The 22,490-nt window shown below is 53.2% G+C and overlaps 1 protein-coding gene across 1 annotated transcript in view; it reads left to right on the top strand.

Moving 5' to 3' along the window:
* The first annotated feature begins 2,169 nt into the window (after positions 1 to 2,169).
* Positions 2,170 to 22,490, top strand: part of LOC149427542 (phosphatidylinositol 4-phosphate 3-kinase C2 domain-containing subunit alpha-like) — a 67,658-nt gene continuing 47,337 nt past the window's right edge. Inside the window, 8 exon segments of the mRNA XM_089667917.1 lie at positions 2,170 to 3,117; positions 3,120 to 3,388; positions 10,792 to 10,895; positions 12,055 to 12,212; positions 12,784 to 12,904; positions 16,466 to 16,577; positions 17,629 to 17,708; positions 21,373 to 21,436. Coding sequence (XP_089524043.1) covers positions 2,319 to 3,117; positions 3,120 to 3,388; positions 10,792 to 10,895; positions 12,055 to 12,212; positions 12,784 to 12,904; positions 16,466 to 16,577; positions 17,629 to 17,708; positions 21,373 to 21,436 — 1,707 coding nt within the window. The 5' untranslated portion in view covers positions 2,170 to 2,318.

The raw sequence follows: 22,490 nt of genomic DNA, 5'->3' as shown, positions 1-22,490 counted from the left end.
GCGGGGATTGCGGCTCGTGGAGCTGGTTGTTTATCTGATGGAATTTACCTGCAGTCGCTGTTTGGGCGTCACACCTTCCATGGCTTCTGTGTACATCCTGCGTCTCTCTATGAAGATGCTGAGGACTGCTGTGACCGTGCGGAGAGTGGGGGGGCCCGCCTGCGACCGTGCGGAGAGTGGGGGGGCCCGCCTGCGACCGTGCGGAGAGTGGGGGGGCCCACCTGCGACCGTGCGGAGAGTGGGGGGGCCCGCCTGCGACCGTGCGGAGAGTGGGGGGGCCCGCCTGCGACCGTGCGGAGAGTGGGGGGGCCCGCCTGCGACCGTGCGGAGAGTGGGGGGGCCCGCCTGCGACCGTGCGGAGAGTGGGGGGGCCCGCCTGCGACCGTGCGGGCAGTGGGGGAGCCGTTCTTAGTGCAGCAGATGATGAGGTTTCAGTCGGTGTGATAACAGATTGAGGGGTTCAGGGAACCGTATGATGTGCGGACAGATTGAGGGGTTCAGGGAACCGTATGATGTGGGGACAGATTGAGGGGTTCAGGATGATGGGGGGACAGATTGAGGGGTTCAGGATGATGGGGGGACAGATTGAGGGGTTCAGTATAATAGGTGGGACAGATTGAGAGGTTCAGTATGATGGGGGACAGATTGAGGGGTTCAGGGGGCCGCATGATGGGGACAGATTGAGGGGTTCAGGGGGCCGTTGGATGGAGGACAGACTGAGGGGTTCAGTAGGATGGACGGGCTGAGGGGTTCAGTAGGATGGACGGGCTGAGGGGTTCAGTAGGATGGACGACAGATTGAGGGGTTCAGGGGGCCATTGGATGGAGGACAGACTGAGGGGTTCAGTATGATGGAGGACAGATTGGGGGGTTCAGTATGATGGAGGACAGATTGGGGGGTTCAGTATGATGGAGGACAGATTGGGGGGTTCAGTATGATGGAGGACAGACTGAGGGGTTCAGTATGATGGAGGGATGGGCTGAGGGGTTCAGTATGATGGAGGGATGGGCTGAGGGGTTCAGTATGATGGAGGAAAGATTGGGGGGTTCAGTATGATGGAGGACAGACTGAGAGGTTCAGTATGATGGAGGGACGGGCTGAGGGGTTCAGTATGATGGAGGGACGGGCTGAGGGGTTCAGTATGATGGAGGGACGGGCTGAGGGGTTCAGTATGATGGAGGGACGGGCTGAGGGGTTCAGTATGATGGAGGGACGGGCTGAGGGGTTCAGTATGATGGAGGGACGGGCGGAGGGGTTCAGTATGATGGAGGGACGGGCGGAGGGGTTCAGTATGATGGAGGGACGGGCGGAGGGGTTCAGTATGATGGAGGGACGGGCTGAGGGGTTCAGTATGATGGAGGGACGGGCTGAGGGGTTCAGTATGATGGAGGGACGGGCTGAGGGGTTCAGTATGATGGAGGGACGGGCGGAGGGGTTCAGTATGATGGAGGGACGGGCGGAGGGGTTCAGTATGATGGAGGGACGGGCGGAGGGGTTCAGTATGATGGAGGGACAGATTGGGGGGTTCAATATGATGGGGGACAGATTGGGGGGTTTAATATGATGGAGGGATGGGCTGAGGGGTTCAGTATGATGGAGGACAGACTGAGGGGTTCAGTATGATGGAGGGACGGGCTGAGGGGTTCAGTATGATGGAGGGACGGGCGGAGGGGTTCAGTATGATGGAGGGACGGGCTGAGGGGTTCAGTATGATGGAGGGACGGGCTGAGGGGTTCAGTATGATGGAGGGACGGGCTGAGGGGTTCAGTATGATGGAGGGACGGGCTGAGGGGTTCAGTATGATGGAGGGACGGGCTGAGGGGTTCAGTATGATGGAGGACAGACTGAGGGGTTCAGTATGATGGAGGGACGGGCTGAGGGGTTCAGTATGATGGAGGGACGGGCTGAGGGGTTCAGTATGATGGAGGGACGGGCTGAGGGGTTCAGTATGATGGAGGGACGGGCTGAGGGGTTCAGTATGATGGAGGACAGACTGAGGGGTTCAATATGATGGAGGACAGACTGAGGGGTTCAGTATGATGGAGGACAGACTATTGTACCTCAGTATTTGCTGTTGAGAACATCTCCCCATCTGTTGGCTTCGGATTCTCCGTGGATCTGTGTTCGGATGGATCTCATTGCTGGTCATAGGTGGCCGCTGTAGTTTTCCTTTCTTCCTTGTAGTTTGTGTTCTCCATGTATTAGCAGAATTCTCATTTTCTGTCCCATTTTTTCCCTCCACTCAGGACATGAACGGGACCATCGCCTGGAAGGACTGTCTGAAGATCTGACCCATTCGGTGGTCTCCTGGGCCCAGTATGGCCCAGATCTCCAGCAGCAATGGCTTCAGAGGGTCTTCGGCAGCTCGGCCTCTGGGAACGAAGGACGTGGGGAAGGAGGAAGCCTTGCAGATGGAAGCTGAAGCTTTGGACAAGCTGCACAGGGAGAGGAGGCTCTATGCCAGCCGTGGTGCCACGTTCACCAGATCCCATCCCACAGCCTCAGCCCTGACCAAGCAGGACCACGATCTGATGGTCTTCCCTGAGGTGGACCCCAGAAGGCGGTCAGAGAAGTCCCTGCAGACTGTAGACCTGGAGAAGCTTCCTCTGGCAGAACTCGAGAAGCTTCTTCTGGATGACACGTTTGATTCTGTCCCCAAAGCTGCGGCTCCGCCCCAGATGCCAGTGTTGAACCCGGTGGTCTCCGCCCAGTGCTTCACTCCATCGTTCCCGAGCGGTCAGTGGGCATCTAGATTGCAAGCTCCGGTGCCTTCTCCATTGCCACCAACCTTTTCCTTTTCGAAATGCGCAGATCCATTTCAGAACGGGTTCAGTCCAAACGCGTCGGGGCAGCGCAGGGAGCCGCTGTATCTCAGTCTTCCAGCGCGTCCTGCGTACTTCTCCTACGCCTTACCAGCCAGCTCCCCCTTCCACCTCCGAGGAACTCTGCCCGCCTACTCTGCTCCCGTCACCCCAGACATGGCCAAACTATTCGACAAAATTGCAAAAACCTCCGAATTTCAGAGGAATGGGAAGCCCAGTCATGACCCTCCTACAGCGCAGAGCACCAGCGGCGAGTCTCCCGAAGACCCGCCCAGCAAGACTGATGACATCAGCAAGTTGATTGGCTGGACCTGGACCCTCTCAGCAAACCCAAGGTGGACAGCTTGGACCCGTGCGCTGGCTCTCTGGAGGGCGATGGTTCCTGCAGTGGGATGGCGGCTGAGGATCCTTGGGATGCCGTTTTATTGGAAGAAAAACCGTTCAAATCCACCCAATCCGAGAGGAAAGCGAACCCCAAATCGCCTTCTGGTGCTACGGTGACCCGGAGCCATTCCTTGAACCTGAGGACAGCGCATGGTCCGCTATCGAGGGGCCAGTCAGGGGAGGTGAGTGTTCTCCAGCTGTGTACCCCACATTACCTGACATAACACCCCGAGGGGCCAATCGGGGGGTGAGTGTTCTCCAGCTTTGTACCCCACATTTCCCTGACACACCCCAAGGGGCCAGGTGGGGGGGGGGGTGAGTGTTCTCCGGCTTTGTACCCCACATTTCCCTGACATAACACCCCGAGGGGCCAATCGGGGGGGGGGGTGTTCTCCAGCTTTGTACCCCACATTACCTGACATAACACCCCGAGGGGCCAATCGGGGGGGTGAGTGTTCTCCGGCTTTGTACCCCACATTTCCCTGACAACACCCCGAGGGGCCAGGTGGGGGGGAGTGTTCTCCAGCTTTGTACCCCACATTTCCCTGACAACACCCCAAGGGGCCAGGTGGGGGGGGGGGTGAGTGTTCTCCGGCTTTGTACCCCACATTTCCCTGACATAACACCCCGAGGGGCAATCGGGGGGGGGGGTGTTCTCCAGCTTTGTACCCCACATTACCTGACATAACACCCCGAGGGGCCAATCGGGGGGGTGAGTGTTCTCCGGCTTTGTACCCCACATTTCCCTGACAACACCCCGAGGGGCCAGGTGGGGGGGGGGTGAGTGTTCTCCAGCTTTGTACCCCACATTTCCCTGACAACACCCCGAGGGGCCAGGTGGGGGGGGGGTGAGTGTTCTCCAGCTTTGTACCCCACATTTCCCTGACAACACCCCAAGGGGCCAGGTGGGGGGGGGGGGTGAGTGTTCTCCAGCTTTGTACCCCACATTTCCCTGACAACACCCCAAGGGGCCAGGTGGGGGGGGGGTGAGTGTTCTCCAGCTTTGTACCCCACATTTCCCTGACAACACCCCGAGGGGCCAGGTGGGGGGGGGGTGAGTGTTCTCCAGCTTTGTACCCCACATTTCCCTGACAACACCCCAAGGGGCCAGGTGGGGGGGGGGGGGTGAGTGTTCTCCGGCTTGTACCCCACATTACCTGACATAACACCCCGAGGGGCCAGGTGGGGGGGAGTGTTCTCCGGCTTTGTACCCCACATTTCCCTGACATAACACCCCGAGGGGCCAGGTGGGGGGGGGGGGGAGTGTTCTCCGGCTTTGTACCCCACATTTCCCTGACATAACACCCCGAGGGGCCAATCGGGGGGGGGGGGTGAGTGTTCTCTGGCTTTTTACCCCACATTACCTGACATAACACCCCGAGGGGCCAGGTGGGGGGGGAGTGTTCTCCGGCTTTGTACCCCACATTTCCCTGGCAACACCCCGAGGGGCCAATCGGGGGGGGGGGGTGAGTGTTCTCTGGCTTTTTACCCCACATTACCTGACATAACACCCCGAGGGGCCAGGTGGGGGGGAGTGTTCTCCGGCTTTGTACCCCACATTTCCCTGGCAACACCCCGAGGGGCCAGGTGGGGGGGGGGTGAGTGTTCTCCGGCTTTGTACCCCACATTTCCCTGACATAACACCCCGAGGGGCCAATCGGGGGGGGTGAGTGTTCTCCGGCTTTGTACCCCACATTTCCCTGACATAACACCCCGAGGGGCCAATCGGGGGGGGTGAGTGTTCTCCGGCTTTGTACCCCACATTTCCCTGACATAACACCCCGAGGGGCCAATCGGGGGGGGGGGTGAGCGGCAGCTTTGTACCCCACATTTCCCTGACATAACACCCCGAGGGGCCAATCGGGGGGGGGGGGGGGGGTGAGCGGCAGCTTTGTACCCCCACATTTCCCTGACATAACACCCCGAGGGGAGATGCTGCATCTCATGCGCTCTCAGGAAGGGTTGTCAGGTTTGTGTGGCCCCCTGTGTGGCCCCCTGTGTGACCCCCTGTGTGGCCCCCTGTGTGCCTGTAGAGGATTTCAGCGCCATTTCTGTCCTGGGGACCTATCAGTGAGGAGATCGCCCCAAACGGGTCACAGACCGCAAAATAAACCGCTTTTCACACTTCCCATTGTAACTCCGGAAGGAAATGTTGTGAGTTCTGTTCTAGAAAACCATTCCCTGCAAAGCTGGCCGGAGGGGGATAGAAATTCGGCTGGTTCAGTGGGAACTCATCGAACTTCATCCGTCTCGTCAAGAGGATTCCATCGAATTATCAATTCCTCTCAAACAGGACTGCTGGGTCATTTTTTTAACACTTGTAGTACTGATCAGTGTTACATTGTTTATAAACATCGATCAGACGGGGGATGGAGAGATACAAAGTAACATTGTTTATAAACATCGATCAGACGGGAGATGGAGAGATACAAAGTAACAGTGTTTATAAACATCGATCAGACGGGAGATAGAGATACAAAGTAACAGTGTTTATAAACATCGATCAGACGGGGGATGGAGAGATACAAAGTAACATTGTTTATAAACATCGATCAGACGGGAGATAGAGATACAAAGTAACATTGTTTATAAACATCGATCAGACGGGAGATAGAGAGATACAAAGTAACATTGTTTATAAACATCGATCAGACGGGAGATACAAAGTAACATTGTTTATAAACATCGATCAGACGGGAGATGGAGAGATACAAAGTAACATTGTTTATAAACATCGATCAGACGGGAGATGGAGAGATACAAAGTAACATTGTTTATAAACATCGATCAGACGGAAGATGGAGAGATACAAAGTAACATTGTTTATAAACATCGATCAGACGGGAGATAGAGATACAAAGTAACATTGTTTATAAACATCGATCAGACGGGAGATGGAGAGATACAAAGTAACATTGTTTATAAACATCGATCAGACGGGAGATGGAGAGATACAAAGTAACAGTGTTTATAAACATCGATCAGACGGGAGATAGAGATACAAAGTAACATTGTTTATAAACATCGATCAGACGGGGGATGGAGAGATACAAAGTAACATTGTTTATAAACATCGATCAGACGGGAGATAGAGATACAAAGTAACATTGTTTATAAACATCGATCAGACGGGAGATAGAGAGATACAAAGTAACATTGTTTATAAACATCGATCAGACGGGAGATACAAAGTAACATTGTTTATAAACATCGATCAGACGGGAGATACAAAGTAACATTGTTTATAAACATCGATCAGACGGGAGATAGAGATACAAAGTAACATTGTTTATAAACATCGATCACATTGTTGCTGAGCTCGGTACACCAGGAATTGTGGGTTTAGTGTCTGGGGCCGGCAGTGGAAGTCTCTGGAGATTCGGTAGTTGTAGGGACAGAGCGTCTTGTTCTGATTTGAGGGGTGTGGGGGAGGAGCTCTGACAATCTGTGTGTTTGGGGGTCTCTCATCTACATGTCACATTAGGATGACTGTCTGTACGTCTGCTGTATCCCCATAGACATGGATGGGCTGCCTGTGTGCTGCACCTGGAGAGTTCATATGGGGGGGACACTATTAGTAGCATGCTCTGGATGATCGTGGTTTGGGGTGCAGCAGCAGGACGCAGGTCAGGGTGCGGCGTGCGGCTGTGGGCGGGCGGTTGTGGGCGGGCGGAGTGCGGTTGTGGGCGGGCAGAGTGCGGTTGTGGGCGGGCAGAGTGCGGTTGTGGGCGGGCAGAGTGCGGCTGTGGGCGGGCAGAGTGCGGTTCGGTACACCATGGTACTGGCAGACATGTAGGAGTCATATTTCCTGCAGTCGTAAAGTGAGGTTCCTGGGAAGGTGAGTCAGTCGCTCGGCCTCCTGCTGCTGGAGGATGGAACACAACGTCTGCATTTCACATCTGCAGCTCCGGAACCTTCCACTGACTTGTACTGACATGAATGGTGACATCTCTGCGGCTGAGACTTCCCCAAACCGTTTCCTGTCATGTGACTGACGTCTGCAATCTCATCTCCGGACAAAACCAGCACATTCCCCGATCTGTATATACAGTGCAGGAAATGTGTATTTGCTCCCCTCTGATGCTGAATGTTCGCCCCTCACACAGAAATGATCGGTCTAACAATGGAATGTTCGCCCCTCACACAGAAATGATCGGTCTAACAATGGAATGTTCGCCCCTCACACAGAAATGTTCGGTCTAACAATGGAATGTTCGCCACTCACACAGAAATGATCGGTCTAACAATGGAATGTTCGCCCTCACACAGAAATGATCGGTCTAACAATGGAATGTTCGCCCCTCACACAGAAATGTTCGGTCTAACAATGGAATGTTCGCCACTCACACAGAAATGATCGGTCTAACAATGGAATGTTCGCCCTCACACAGAAATGATCGGTCTAACAATGGAATGTTCGCCCCTCACACAGAAATGATCGGTCTAACAATGGGAATGTTCGCCCTCACACAGAAATGATCGGTCTAACAATGGAATGTTCGCCCCTTACACAGAAATGATCGGTCTAACAATGGAATGTTCCCCCTCACACAGAAATGATCGGTCTAACAATGGAATGTTCGCCCCTCACACAGAAATGATCGGTCTAACAATGGAATGTTCGGTGTAACACTGAGAGACAGAATACAACAACAAATTCAGCAGAAATGCGTCTAACAAATGATGACGGATCTGCATGTTCATGAGGGAAAGAAGGATTTGATCCCCTTCACAAAACATGACTTAGTACTTGGTGGCCAATCCCTTGTTGGCCATCACAGAGGTCAGACGTTTCCTGGAGTTGGCCCCCAGGTTCGCACACATCTCAGGGGGGATTTTGGCCCACTCCTCTTGGCAGATCCTCTCCAAGTCATTAAGGTTTGGTGGCTGACGTTTGGCAACTCGAACTTTCAGCTCCTCCACAGATTTTCCATCGGATGAAGGTCTGGAGACTGGCTAGGCCACTCCAGGACCTTAATGTGCTTCTTCTTGAGCCGCTCCTTTGTTGCCTTGGCCGTGTGTTTTGGGTCATTGTCATGCTGGAACACCCATCCACCACCCATTTTCAATGCCCTGGCTGAGGGAAGAAGGTTCTCACCCAAGATTTGAGGGTACATTGCCCCGTCCATCGTCCCTTTGATGCGGTGCAGTTGTCCTGTCCCCTTAGCAGAAAAACACCCCCAAAGCAGAATGTTTCCACCACCATGTTTCACAGTTGGGATGGTGTTTTTGGGGGGTCATAGGCAGCATTCCTCCTCCTCCAAACACGGCGAGTTGAGTTGATGCCAAAGAGCTGGATTTTGGTCTCCTCTGACCACAACACTTCCCACCAGTCCTCCTCGGCATCATTCAGATGTTCAGTGGCAGACTTCAGACGGGCCTGGACATGGGCTTTCTTGAGCAGAGGGACCGTGCGGGCACTGCAGGATTTCAGTCCTTGTTGGCGTAGTGTGTTACCAATTGTTTTCTTGGTGACTGTGGTCCCAGCTGCCTGGAGATCATTGACAAGATCCTCACGTGTAGTTCTGGGATGATTCCTCACTGTTCTCATGATCATTGACACTCCACGAGGTGAGATCTTGCATGGTGCACCAGACCTAGGGAGACTGACACTTGTTTTGTGTTTCTTCCATTTGTGAATGATTGCACCAACTGTTGTCACCTTCTCACCAAGCTGCTTGGCCATAGTTTGGTAGCCCAGTCCAGCCTTGTGTAGGTCTACCATCTTGTCCCTGACATCCTTGGACAGCTCTTTGGTCTTTGCCATGGTGGAGAGTTTGGAATCTGATGGTTTGATGGCTCCTGTGGACAGGTGTCTTTTATACAGGTAACACAATGAGATTAGCAGCACTCCCTTTAAGAGACTGCTTCTAATCTCAGCTTGTTACCTGTATGAGAGACACCTGGGAGCCAGAAATCCTGCTGAATGATAGGGGATCAAATCCTTCTTTCCCCTCATGAACATGCAGATCCGTCATCATTTGTTAGACGCATTTCTGCTGAATTTGTTGTTGTATTCTGTCTCTCAGTGTTACACCGAACATTCCATTGTTAGACCGATCATTTCTGTGTGAGGGGCGAACATTCCATTGTTAGACCGATCATTTCTGTGTGAGGGGCGAACATTCCATTGTTAGACCGATCATTTCTGTGTGAGGGGCGAACATTCCATTGTTAGACCGATCATTCTGTGTGGAGGGGCGAACATTCCATTGTTAGACCGATCATTTCTGTGTGAGGGGCGAACATTCCATTGTTAGACCGATCATTTCTGTGTGAGGGGCGAACATTCCATTGTTAGACCGATCATTTCTGTGTGAGGGGCGAACATTCCATTGTTAGACCGATCATTTCTGTGTGAGGGGCGAACATTCCATTGTTAGACCGATCATTTCTGTGTGAGGGGCGAACATTCCATTGTTAGACCGATCATTTCTGTGTGAGGGGCGAACATTCCATTGTTAGACCGATCATTTCTGTGTGAGGGGCGAACATTCCATTGTTAGACCGATCATTTCTGTGTGAGGGGCGAACATTCCATTGTTAGACCGATCATTTCTGTGTGAGGGGCGAACATTCCATTGTTAGACCGATCATTTCTGTGTGAGGGGCGAACATTCACCATCAGCCGGGGAGCAAATACACATTTCCTGCACTGTATATTGTACAACATATTCCCGGAGCTCTGTGATATGGAGTATTATCAGAGTGGAATGACGTGAAGTCCATGTGCGGGGGGTTGTAGTCGGTACGTCCTCCATGTGAAGTCCATGTGCGGGGGGTTGTAGTCGGTTCGTCCTCCGTGTGAAGTCCATGTGCGGGGGGTTGTAGTCGGTTCGTCCTCCGTGTGAAGTCCTGTGTGCGGGGGGTTGTAGTCGGTTCGTCCTCCGTGTGAAGTCCTGTGTGCGGGGGGTTGTAGTCGGTTCGTCCTCCGTGTGAAGTCCTGTGTGCGGGGGGTTGTAGTCGGTTCGTCCTCCGTGTGAAGTCCTGTGTGCGGGGGGGGGGTTGTAGTCGGTACGTCCTCCGTGTGAAGTCCATGTGCGGGGGGTTGTAGTCGGTACGTCCTCCGTGTGAAGTCCCATGTGCGGGGGGTTGTAGTCGGTTCGTCCTCCGTGTGAAGTCCTGTGTGCGGGGGGTTGTAGTCGGTACGTCCTCCGTGTGAAGTCCATGTGCGGGGGGTTGTAGTCGGTACGTCCTCCGTGTGAAGTCCATGTGCGGGGGGTTGTAGTCGGTTCGTCCTCCGTGTGAAGTCCTGTGTGCGGGGGGTTGTAGTCGGTTCGTCCTCCGTGTGAAGTCCTGTGTGCGGGGGGTTGTAGTCGGTACGTCCTCCGTGTGAAGTCCATGTGCGGGGGGTTGTAGTCGGTACGTCCTCCGTGTGAAGTCCATGTGCGGGGGGTTGTAGTCGGTTCATCCTCCGTGTGAAGTCCTGTGTGCGGGGGGTTGTAGTCGGTACGTCCTCCGTGTGAAGTCCATGTGCGGGGGGTTGTAGTCAATATGCCCCCTTAATGCCCCCCCATTATACATTGTTATATAGCATTGCTGACCGGTCAATATATGACGTTGTTGATGGAATTTCTCCTCTCAGGGTGACAATGGGAGCGGCTCGCGGATCCCGCCAGGAAACTCGGTTCTGCGTGACCTGGAAGCCCAGGATGAAGAGGGCGTGGCTTTCTGTGAGGAAATAGAGAGGTGAGAGGACAGGCGGTCCGTATTGGCTATATGACAGAGGGGGAGGGGCCCTGGATTGGGCTCTGATCAGACGGTCCGTATTCTGCTATATGACAGAGGGGGAGGGGCCCCGGATTGGGCTCTGATCAGACGGTCCGTATTGGCTATATGACTGAGGGGGAGGGGCCCCGGATTGGGCTCTGATCAGACGGTCCGTATTCTGCTATATGACAGAGGGGGAGGGGCCCCGGATTGGGCTCTGATCAGGCGGTCCGTATTGGCTATATGACAGAGGGGGAGGGGCCCCGGATTGGGCTCTGATCAGACGGTCCGTATTGGCTATATGACAAAGGGGGAGGGGCCCCGGATTGGGCTCTGATCAGATGATTGTGTCCCCGAGACAAGACAGGAAGTGAGGAGAAATCTCTATGGTTATATATTGATTATTGATTGATATCCGTATTATTGATTATAGATTGAGATCCGTATTATTGATTATAGATTGAGATCCGTATTATTGATTATAAATTGATACCCGTATTATTGATTGAGATCCGTATTATTGATTGAGATCCGTATTATTGATTATGGATTGAGATCCGTATTATAGATTGATACCCGTATTATTGATTATAAATTGATACCCGTATTATTGATTGAGATCCGTATTATTGATTGAGATCCGTATTATTGATTATGGATTGAGATCCGTATTATGGATTGAGATCCGTATTATTGATTATGGATTGAGATCTGTATTATAGATTATAGATTGAGATCCGTATTATTGATTATAGATTGAGATCCGTATTAATGATTATAGATTGAGATCCGTATTATTGATTATAGATTGAGATCCGTATTAATGATTATAGATTGAGATCCGTATTATTGATTATAGATTGAGATCCGTATTATTGATTATAGATTGAGATCCGTATTAATGATTATAGATTGAGATCCGTATTATTGATTATAGATTGAGATCTGTATTATTGATTATAGATTGAGATCCGTATTAATGATTATAGATTGAGATCCGTATTATTGATTATAGATTGAGATCCGTATTATTGATTATAGATTGAGATCCGTATTATTGATTATAGATTGAGATCTCTATGGGTATGTATTGGTTCTCGATCGATCTCGCATTTCTCTCCTCATTCTTTGATCTCAGGTTGCGGAGGACATTTCCCAGCGATGACGTGACCACCAATCCCGGCTTTGTGCTGAGCGCCGTCATGTCGCAGCGCAGTTTCAGCGCAGATAGCTGCAGCGTGAAGGTTTCCATAGTGATCGAGGGTTTCCAGCAGCCCGTCACCTTTACCTGTGACAGTGAGTATGAGATTCGGGGGGCTGGGGAGGAAAGGGTGTACCCCCAACAGCCAATCAGATGACTACTCTCATCAGATGGGTGTCACCCCCTTTTGGCCCCATTTTCCGGGTGAAGGGGACTTGTCACCCAGATGATTGAATCTCAGCAAATCATGAGCGAGTGATCCAGAATCCCCTCCAGTGAGAACCATCAGAACCGTCTGATCTTCAGATCCTGACTTTTGGTCAGGATCTGAAGCTTGGTCCCGCCCCTTCTCACCTTCTTTCCAGATGTGATTGGAGGATCGGTAGAGGTTTGTGGAGATTGGCCCCTAGCTGGCTGTGTATGGATCTGGGGAATCCCTCACTTTGTACATAAGGTGAGCCGATCGTTGGAGGAGACTCAGGCCCAGTGACCCCGCTTCCCGCCTCGGCTGAGTTCTGAGCAGCGGGGTCACCGATAAGTGGGTGCCTCGGGGCCCCATGAGGGATGGAATCCATAGGGAACCAGTACAGGAGGCCCAGTTCCTGGCTCATTGTGTGCGGGGGAGGTGCGGAATGTTCCAGTAATTGTTCTCTTCCTCTCCTCTAGTAAGCTCCCCGGTGGAGCTGATCATTATGCAGGCGCTGTGCTGGGTCCACGATGACCTGAACCAGGTGGACCTGGAGAGCTACATACTGAAGGTGTGCGGCCAGGAGGAGGTTCTGCAGAAGTAAGTCCGCCCAGACCTGTTCTGATCCGTGACGTCAGGACGTTAGGTGCCCCTCCCCCATCACGACACGCACAGAGCATACAATGCAGATTATAGGATTCTGTGGTGGCTGCTGACAGGTCCTGTTATGTCCTCCCTGAGTATGGACTTCTGTATGATCCCCACACAATATATGGACTGCCACGGGATCCCTATACAATATATAGACTGCCACGGGATCCCTATACAATATATGGACTGCCACGGGATCCCTATACAATATATAGACTGCCACGGATCCCTATACAATATATAGACTGCCACGGATCCCTATACAATATATAGACTGCCACGGGATCCCTATACAATATATGGAGTGCCACGGGATCCCTATACAATCTATAGACTACCACGGGATCCCTATACAATATATAGACTGCCACGGGATCCCTATACAATATATAGACTGCCACGGATCCCTATACAATATATAGACTGCCACGGGATCCCTATACAATATATAGACTGCCACGGGATCCCTATACAATATATAGACTGCCACGGGATCCCTATACAATATATGGAGTGCCACGGGATCCCTATACAATCTATAGACTGCCACGGGATCCCTATACAATCTATAGACTGCCGCGGGATCCCTATACAATATATAGACTGCCGTATGATCCCTATACAATATATGGACTGCCACGGGATCCATATACAATATATAGACTGCTGTATGATCCGTATACAATATATAGACTGCCACGGGATCCCTATACAATATATGGACTGCCACGGGATCCCTATACAATATATGGACTGCCACGGGATCCCTATACAATATATTAGACTGCCACGGGATCCCTATACAATATATAGACTGCCACGGATCCCTATACAATATATAGACTGCCACGGATCCCTATACAATATATAGACTGCCATGGGATCCCTATACAATATATAGACTGCCACGGGATCCCTATACAATATATGGACTGCCACGGGATCCCTATACAATATATGGACTGCCACGGGATCCCTATACAATATATGGACTGCCACGGGATCCCTATACAATATATAGACTGCCACGGGATCCCTATACAATATATGGACTGCCACGGGATCCCTATACAATATATAGACTGCCACGGATCCCTATACAATATATAGACTGCCACGGATCCCTATACAATATATAGACTGCCACGGGATCCCTATACAATATATGGAGTGCCACGGGATCCCTATACAATCTATAGACTACCACGGGATCCCTATACAATCTATAGACTGCCACGGGATCCCCTATACAATATATAGACTGCCACGGGATCCCTATACAATATATAGACTGCCGCGGGATCCCTATACAATATATAGACTGCCACGGGATCCCTATACAATATATAGACTGCCACGGGATCCCTATACAGTATATAGACTGCCACGGGATCCCTATACAATATATGGAGTGCCACGGGATCCCTATACAATCTATAGACTGCCACGGGATCCCTATACAATCTATAGACTGCCACGGGATCCCTATACAATATATAGACTGCCGCGGGATCCCTATACAATATATAGACTGCCGTATGATCCCTATACAATATATGGACTGCCACGGGATCCATATACAATATATAGACTGCTGTATGATCCGTATACAATATATAGACTGCCACGGGATCCCTATACAATATATGGACTGCCACGGGATCCCTATACAATATATGGACTGCCACGGGATCCCTATACAATATATGGACTGCCACGGGATCCCTATACAATATATGGACTGCCACGGGATCCCTATACAATATATAGACTGCCACGGGATCCCTATACAATATATAGACTGCCACGGATCCCTATACAATATATAGACTGCCACGGATCCCTATACAATATATAGACTGCCATGGGATCCCTATACAATATATAGACTGCCATGGGATCCCTATACAATATATGGACTGCCACGGGATCCATATACAATATATAGACTGCTGTATGATCCGTATACAATATATAGACTGCCACGGGATCCCTATACAATATATGGACTGCCACGGGATCCCTATACAATATATGGACTGCCACGGGATCCCTATACAATATATAGACTGCCACGGGATCCCTATACAATATATAGACTGCTGTATGATCCCTATACAATATATGGACTGCCACGGGATCCCTATACAATATATGGACTGCCACGGGATCCCTATACAATATATAGACTGCCACGGGATCCCTATACAATATATAGACTGCCACGGATCCCTATACAATATATAGACTGCCACGGATCCCTATACAATATATAGACTGCCATGGGATCCCTATACAATATATAGACTGCCATGGGATCCCTATACAATATATGGACTGCCACGGGATCCATATACAATATATAGACTGCTGTATGATCCGTATACAATATATAGACTGCCACGGGATCCCTATACAATATATGGACTGCCACGGGATCCCTATACAATATATGGACTGCCACGGGATCCCTATACAATATATGGACTGCCACGGGATCCCTATACAATATATAGACTGCCACGGGATCCCTATACAATATATAGACTGCCACGGATCCCTATACAATATATAGACTGCCACGGATCCCTATACAATATATAGACTGCCATGGGATCCCTATACAATATATAGACTGCCATGGGATCCCTATACAATATATGGACTGCCACGGGATCCCTATACAATATATGGACTGCCACGGGATCCCTATACAATATATGGACTGCCACGGGATCCCTATACAATATATGGACTGCCACGGGATCCCTATACAATATATGGACTGCCACGGGATCCCTATACAATATATAGACTGCCACGGGATCCCTATACAATATATAGACTGCTGTATGATCCCTATACAATATATGGACTGCCACGGGATCCCTATACAATATATGGACTGCCACGGGATCCCTATACAATATATAGACTGCCACGGGATCCCTATACAATATATAGACGGCCACGACGGGATCCCTATACAATATATAGACGGCCACGACGGGATCCCTATACAATATATAGACTGCCACGGGATCCCTAGAAGTCACACAGTAAACAGATCACTAGACTTCTATTTGATCCCGCCCACAATGGGGAGATTCCCCTCAGTAGTTGTGTCTCTGCCCTTCCCCCAAAGGGGAGATTTCCTCCAGTAGTTGTCTCTGCCCCTCCCCCAATGAGGAGATCTCCTCCAGTAGTTGTGTCTCTGGCCCCCCCCCCAGTAGTTGTCTCTGCTCCTCCCACTATTGGGGCGATCCCCACTCAGTAGTTGTCTGCCTCTCCCACAATGGGGAGGTTCTCCCCATTCCCCCCCCAGTAGGTGTCTCCCCCCTCCCCCCCCCAGTAGGTGTCTCTGCCCCTCCCACAATAGGGCGATGGTGGTACGCAGTGTATACAATGTATCCCAGACTGTCCTTGTTCCATGACATGGCAGGGTGTGGGTGTGGTGCTCTTCATGGAGTAGCATTGTGTGTAATGTCTGTTCTGGTCTTGTCTCCGCAGTAAGCATTGCCTGGGCAGCCATGAGTACATCCAGACCTGCCGCAAGTGGGACGCGGAAATCCGCCTGCAGCTGCTGTGTCACGGGACAGTGTGCAGAGCCATGGCACGCGTGGTGAGTGGGCGGAGCCAGCCATCTCGGAGGAGATTGGTGGCGGGAGCTGAGCCATTGCTGGGTGATGCTCAACTATTTCTCATTTCCTGCCCTCCATGTGATCGACTTTCAGCTCACCGAGTGCCAGGAAATGAGTCACAAGTGGGAGGGGCGGCACACGAGGTGGGGGGGGGCAGGGGGGAGGGACAGCGCACGAGGAGGGGAGCACGAGGAGGGGGGGCAGGGCGGCACACAAGCTGGGGGGGCAGGAGGGAGGGGCGGCACACGAGGAGGGGGGCAGGGCGGCACACAAGGTGGGGGGGCAGCACATGAGGTGGGGGGGCAGCACACGAGGTGGGGAGGCACACCCCTCTGTCTGTTCTCTGATGATAGTCCATGGCAGGACCTCGCTCTTCCCCGCAGTTTCCCGGATGGCGAAATTTGATGGGATGGGAGGCACCGAGTGGAGGAGGGGGAGGCGATGGGAGGCACCGAGTGGGGGAGGCGATGGGAGGCACCGAGTGGGGGAGGGGTAGGTGATGGGAGGCACCGAGTAGGATGAAGGGTAGGCGATGGGAGGCACCGAGTAGGGGGAGGGGTAGGCGATGGGAGGCACCGAGTAGGGGGAGGGGTAGGCGATGGGAGGCACCGAGTAGGGGGAGGGGTAGGCGCTGGGAGGCACCGAGTAGGGGGAGGGGTAGGCGCTGGGAGGCACCGAGTGGGGGAGGGGGAGGCGATGGGAGGCACCGAGTGGGGGAGGGGGAGGCGATGGGAGGCACCGAGTGGGGGAGGGGGAGGCGATGGGAGGCACCGAGTGGGGGAGGGGGAGGCGATGGGAGGCACCGAGTGGGGGAGGGGGAGGCGATGGGAGGCACCGAGTGGGGGAGGGGGAGGCGATGGGAGGCACCGAGTGGGGGAGGGGGAGGCGATGGGAGGCACCGAGTGGGGGAGGGGGAGGCGATGGGAGGCACCGAGTGGGGGAGGGGGAGGCGATGGGAGGCACCGAGTGGGGGAGGGGGAGGCGTCTTGTGCCGGATTCTACTTCCTGATCCCTGAAATCCTCCAATCACAGGCAGAAGACGATGCAACGCCGATCGACCTTCATAGACATCTGGCCCTGCTGGACAGGCCTTACAAGGAGCCCATCACCCGGTATGCTGACTGTACCGTGTGCAATGTGACGTGTACAGTGTTCCGTGTATAATGTGGCGTGTACCGTGTGCAATGTGGCGTGTACCGTGTGCAATGTGGCGTGTACCGTGTGCAATGTGGCGTGTACCGTGTGCAATGTGGCGTGTACCGTGTGCAATGTGGCGTTTACCGTGTGCAATGTGGCATGTACAGTGTTCCATGTATAATGTGGCATGTACAGTGTTCCATGTATAATGTGGCATGTACAGTGTTCTGTGTATAATGTGGCATGTACAGTGTTCCATGTATAATGTGGCATGTACAGTGTTCCATGTATAATGTGGCATGTACAGTGTTCCATGTATAATGTGGCATGTACAGTGTTCTGTGTATAATGTGGCATGTACAGTGTTCCGTGTATAATGTGGCATGTACAGTGTTCTGTGTATAATGTGGCATGTACAGTGTTCCGTGTATAATGTGGCATGTACAGTGTTCCGTGTATAATGTGGCATGTACAGTGTTCCGTGTATAATGTGGCATGTACAGTGTTCCGTGTATAATGTGGCATGTACAGTGTTCCGTGTTTGGTGTGTGTGATGATCCCCGTACATTGTCGGTGTATACGGTGTATGTGATCTGTGCTGCCCCTCCCCCGTGACACCCCTCAGTATAGAGATCTGCAGGATATATGGATCTTCCGTGAGCTCCGTGTTACAGGAGAAGTTCACCTTCTGGACAGAAGTAATACATGTAGAATGTTGGGCCCCCGGGATCAGTAGATGGGGTACCATGCGGGGCTCCTGCAGACCTGTCAGAATATCTGCGTCCTATAGGGGGTGTATGAAGTGTGGGGGGGTGTATGGGGTATACTGGGTGTAGGGGGATGTGGGGGTTGTATGGTATGTACTAGGTGTATCAGGGTGTGCAGTATGTAGGGGGTGTACAGGGATGTAGGGTGTACACAGGTCCCGCAGAACAGGGGTGTACGGGATGCGGTGTGTACACGGGTCCCGGTGTGTGGGGTGCAGGGTGTACACGGGTCTCGGTGTAGGGGGTGCAAGGTGTACACGGGTCTCGGTGTAGGGGGTGCAAGGTGTACACGGGTCCCGGTGTAGGGGGTGCAAGGTGTACACGGGTCCCGGTGCAGGGTTTACACGGGTCGCGGGGTGTACACGGGTCCCGGTGTAGGGGGTGCGGGGTGTGTACACGGGTCCCGGTGTAGGAGGTGCGGGGGGTGTACACGGGTCCCGGTGTAGGAGGTGCGGGGGGTGTACACGGGTCCCGGTGTAGGAAGTGCGGGGGGTGTACACGGGTCCCGGTGTAGGAGGTGCGGGGGGTGTACACGGGTCCCGGTGTAGGAGGTGCGGGGGGTGTACACGGGTCTTGGTGTAGGAGGTGCGGGGGGTGTACACGGGTCCCGGTGTAGGAGGTGCGGGGTGTACACGGGTCCCGGTGTAGGAGGTGCGGGGGGTGTACACGGGTCCCGGTGTAGGGGGTGCAAGGTGTGCAGGGGGCGCGGGGTTTACACGGGTCCCGGTGTAGGGGGTGCGGGGTGTACACGGGTCCCGGTGTAGGGGGTGCGGGGTGTACACGGGTCCCGGTGTAGGGGGTGCGGGGTGTACACGGGTCCCGGTGTAGGAGGTGCGGGGGGTGTACACGGGTCCCGGTGTAGGAGGTGCGGGGGGTGTACACGGGTCCCGGTGTAGGGGGTACGGGGTGTACACGGGTCCCGGTGTAAGGTGTACACGGATCCCGGTGTAGGGGGTGCGGGGTGTACACGGGTCCCGGTGTAGGAGGTGCGGGGGGTGTACACGGGTCCCGCTGTAAGGTGTACACGGATCCCGGTGTAGGGGGTGCGGGGGGTGTACACGGGTCCCGGTGTAGGGGGTACGGGGGGTGTACACGGGTCCCGGTGTAGGGGGTGCGGGGGGTGTACACGGGTCCCGCTGTAAGGTGTACACGGATCCCGGTGTAGGGGGTACGGGGTGTACACGGGTCCCTGTGTAGGGGGTGCGGGGTGTACACGGGTCCCGGGGTAGGGGGTGCGGGGTGTACACGGGTCCCGGTGTAGGGGGTGCGGGGTGTACACGGGTCCCGGTGTAGGGGGTGCGGGGGGTGTACACGGATCCCGGTGTAGGGGGTACGGGGTGTACACGGGTCCCGCTGTAAGGTGTACACGGATCCCGGTGTAGGGGGTACGGGGTGTACACGGGTCCCGCTGCACGCTATGCACACGCTCTGCTGTTCAGGATCTCTGTGTTTGGTGAGGAATATTGCTGAGTAACAGAACATAAGAAGGTGCAAATCTCAGGCCTGCCGCTCCAAGGAATAGAACACGTCGGCTATTGGTTCAGCCCAGCAGACTCCACCCCTCAGATACTGAAGGCTGCGGGGGGGGGGGGGTAAGAGGGTGGCGTGTAGCCGAGGCATGGCTGACCATGGATGGGGGGGGGCACACTGATCCCGAGATCCCCTTTTGCTGGTGCTTAGAATATAATACATGTATGTGATGAGGGTGCCGCTCCCCTTTACATGAAGACACTGCACCCGGGGCACCCGCCCCTACTGCCCCCCTCCCTTGTCCCAGCCCTGGCTGTGTATGTAACATACATGACTGATCACACTAATGATCGGTGATATGTGCTGTGTGTGTAACATACATGATTGATCACACGAATGATCGGTGATATGTGCTGTTTGTGTAACATACATGATTGATCGCACTAATGATCGGTGATATGTGCTGTGTGTGTAACATACATGATTGATCGCACTAATGATCGGTGATATGTGCTGTTTGTGTAACATACATGATTGATCACACTAATGATCGGTGATATGTGCTGTTTGTGTAACATACATGATTGATCACACTAATGATCGGTGATATGTGCTCTGTGTGTGTAACATACATGATTGATCGCACTAATGATCGGTGATATGTGCTGTGTGTGTAACATACATGATTGATCACACTAATGATCGGTGATATGTGCTCTGTGTAACATACATGATTGATCACACTAATGATCGGTGATATGTGCTGTGTGTAACATACATGATTGATCACACTAATGATCGGTGATATGTGCTGTGTGTGTAACATACATGATTGATCACACTAATGATCGGTGATATGTGCTGTGTGTGTAACATACATGATTGATCGCACTAATGATCGGTGATATGTGCTGTGTGTGTAACATACATGATTGATCACACTAATGATCGGGGATATGTGCTCTGTGTAACATACATGATTGATCACACTAATGATCGGTGATATGTGCTGTGTGTAACATACATGATTGATCGCACTAATGATCGGTGATATGTGCTGTGTGTAACATACATGATTGATCACACTAATGATCGGTGATATGTGCTGTGTGTGTAACATACATGATTGATCGCACTAATGATCGGTGATATGTGCTGTGTGTAACATACATGATTGATCGCACTAATGATCGGTGATATGTGCTGTGTAACATACATGATTGATCACACTAATGATCGGTGATATGTGCTGTGTGTAACATACATGATTGATCACACTAATGATCGGTGATATGTGCTGTGTAACATACATGATTGATCACACTAATGATCGGTGATATGTGCTGTGTGTGTAACATACATGATTGATCGCACTAATGATCGGTGACTCGTCTCTCTGCAGACAAAGCATTGAAGAATTACTGGACACTTACCATGAACAAGTCAGCATGTGCCTTACTAATGAGGTGAGGATTATCGGGAGCCGTGTGCGCTGTCCGTGGTCACAGATCAGAACCTCCCCTTCCTGGACAGCGGTGTGTGAGGCGGTGATTGCGGGGCAGCAATTCCGGGGTGCGAGGCGGTGATTCCGGGATGGGAGGCGGCGGATTCCGGGATGGGAGGCGGCGGATTCCGGGATGGGAGGCGGCGGATTCCGGGATGGGAGGCGGCGGATTCCGGGGTGGGAGGCGGCGGATTCCGGGGTGGGAGGCGGCGGATTCCGGGGTGGGAGGCGGCGGATTCCGGGGTGGGAGGCGGCGGATTCCGGGGTGGGAGGCGGCGGATTCCGGGGTGGGAGGCGGCGGATTCCGGGGTGGGAGGCGGAGGATTCCGGGGTGGGAGGCGGAGGATTCCGGGGTGGGAGGCGGAGGATTCCGGGGTGGGAGGCGGAGGATTCCGGGGTGGGAGGCGGAGGATTCCGGGGTGGGAGGCGGAGGATTCCGGGGTGGGAGGCGGAGGATTCCGGGGTGGGAGGCGGAGGATTCCGGGGTGGGAGGCGGAGGATTCCGGGATGAGAGGCGGAGGATTCCGGGGTTTACGAGGTGGCGATTCCGGGGTGGGAGGTGGAGGATTCCGGGGTTTACGAGGTGGAGGATTCCGGGGTTTACGAGGTGGCGATTCCGGGGTTTACGAGGTGGAGGATTCCGGGGTGGGAGGTGGAGGATTCCGGGGTGGGAGGCGGAGGATTCCGGGGTGGGAGGCGGAGGATTCCGGGGTGGGAGGCGGAGGATTCCGGGGTGGGAGGCGGAGGATTCCGGGGTGGGAGGCGGAGGATTCCGGGGTGGGAGGCGGAGGATTCCGGGGTGGGAGGCGGAGGATTCCGGGGTGGGAGGCGGAGGATTCCGGGGTGGGAGGCGGAGGATTCCGGGGTGGGAGGCGGAGGATTCCGGGGTTTACGAGGTGGAGGATTCCGGGGTTTACGAGGTGGCGATTCCGGGGTTTACGAGGTGGCGATTCCGGGGTGGGAGGCGGCGGATTCCGGGATGGGAGGTGGAGGATTCCGGGGTGGGAGGTGGAGGA

The sequence above is a fragment of the Staurois parvus genome, unplaced genomic scaffold, assembly GCF_062004578.1.
Source record: "Staurois parvus isolate SC_StPar_1 unplaced genomic scaffold, SC_StPar_1.0 ptg003669l, whole genome shotgun sequence".
Lineage (NCBI taxonomy): Eukaryota > Metazoa > Chordata > Amphibia > Anura > Ranidae > Staurois > Staurois parvus.
The sequence above is the reverse complement of the archived record's forward strand: the minus strand, read 5'-3'. Positions and strand labels throughout refer to the sequence as shown.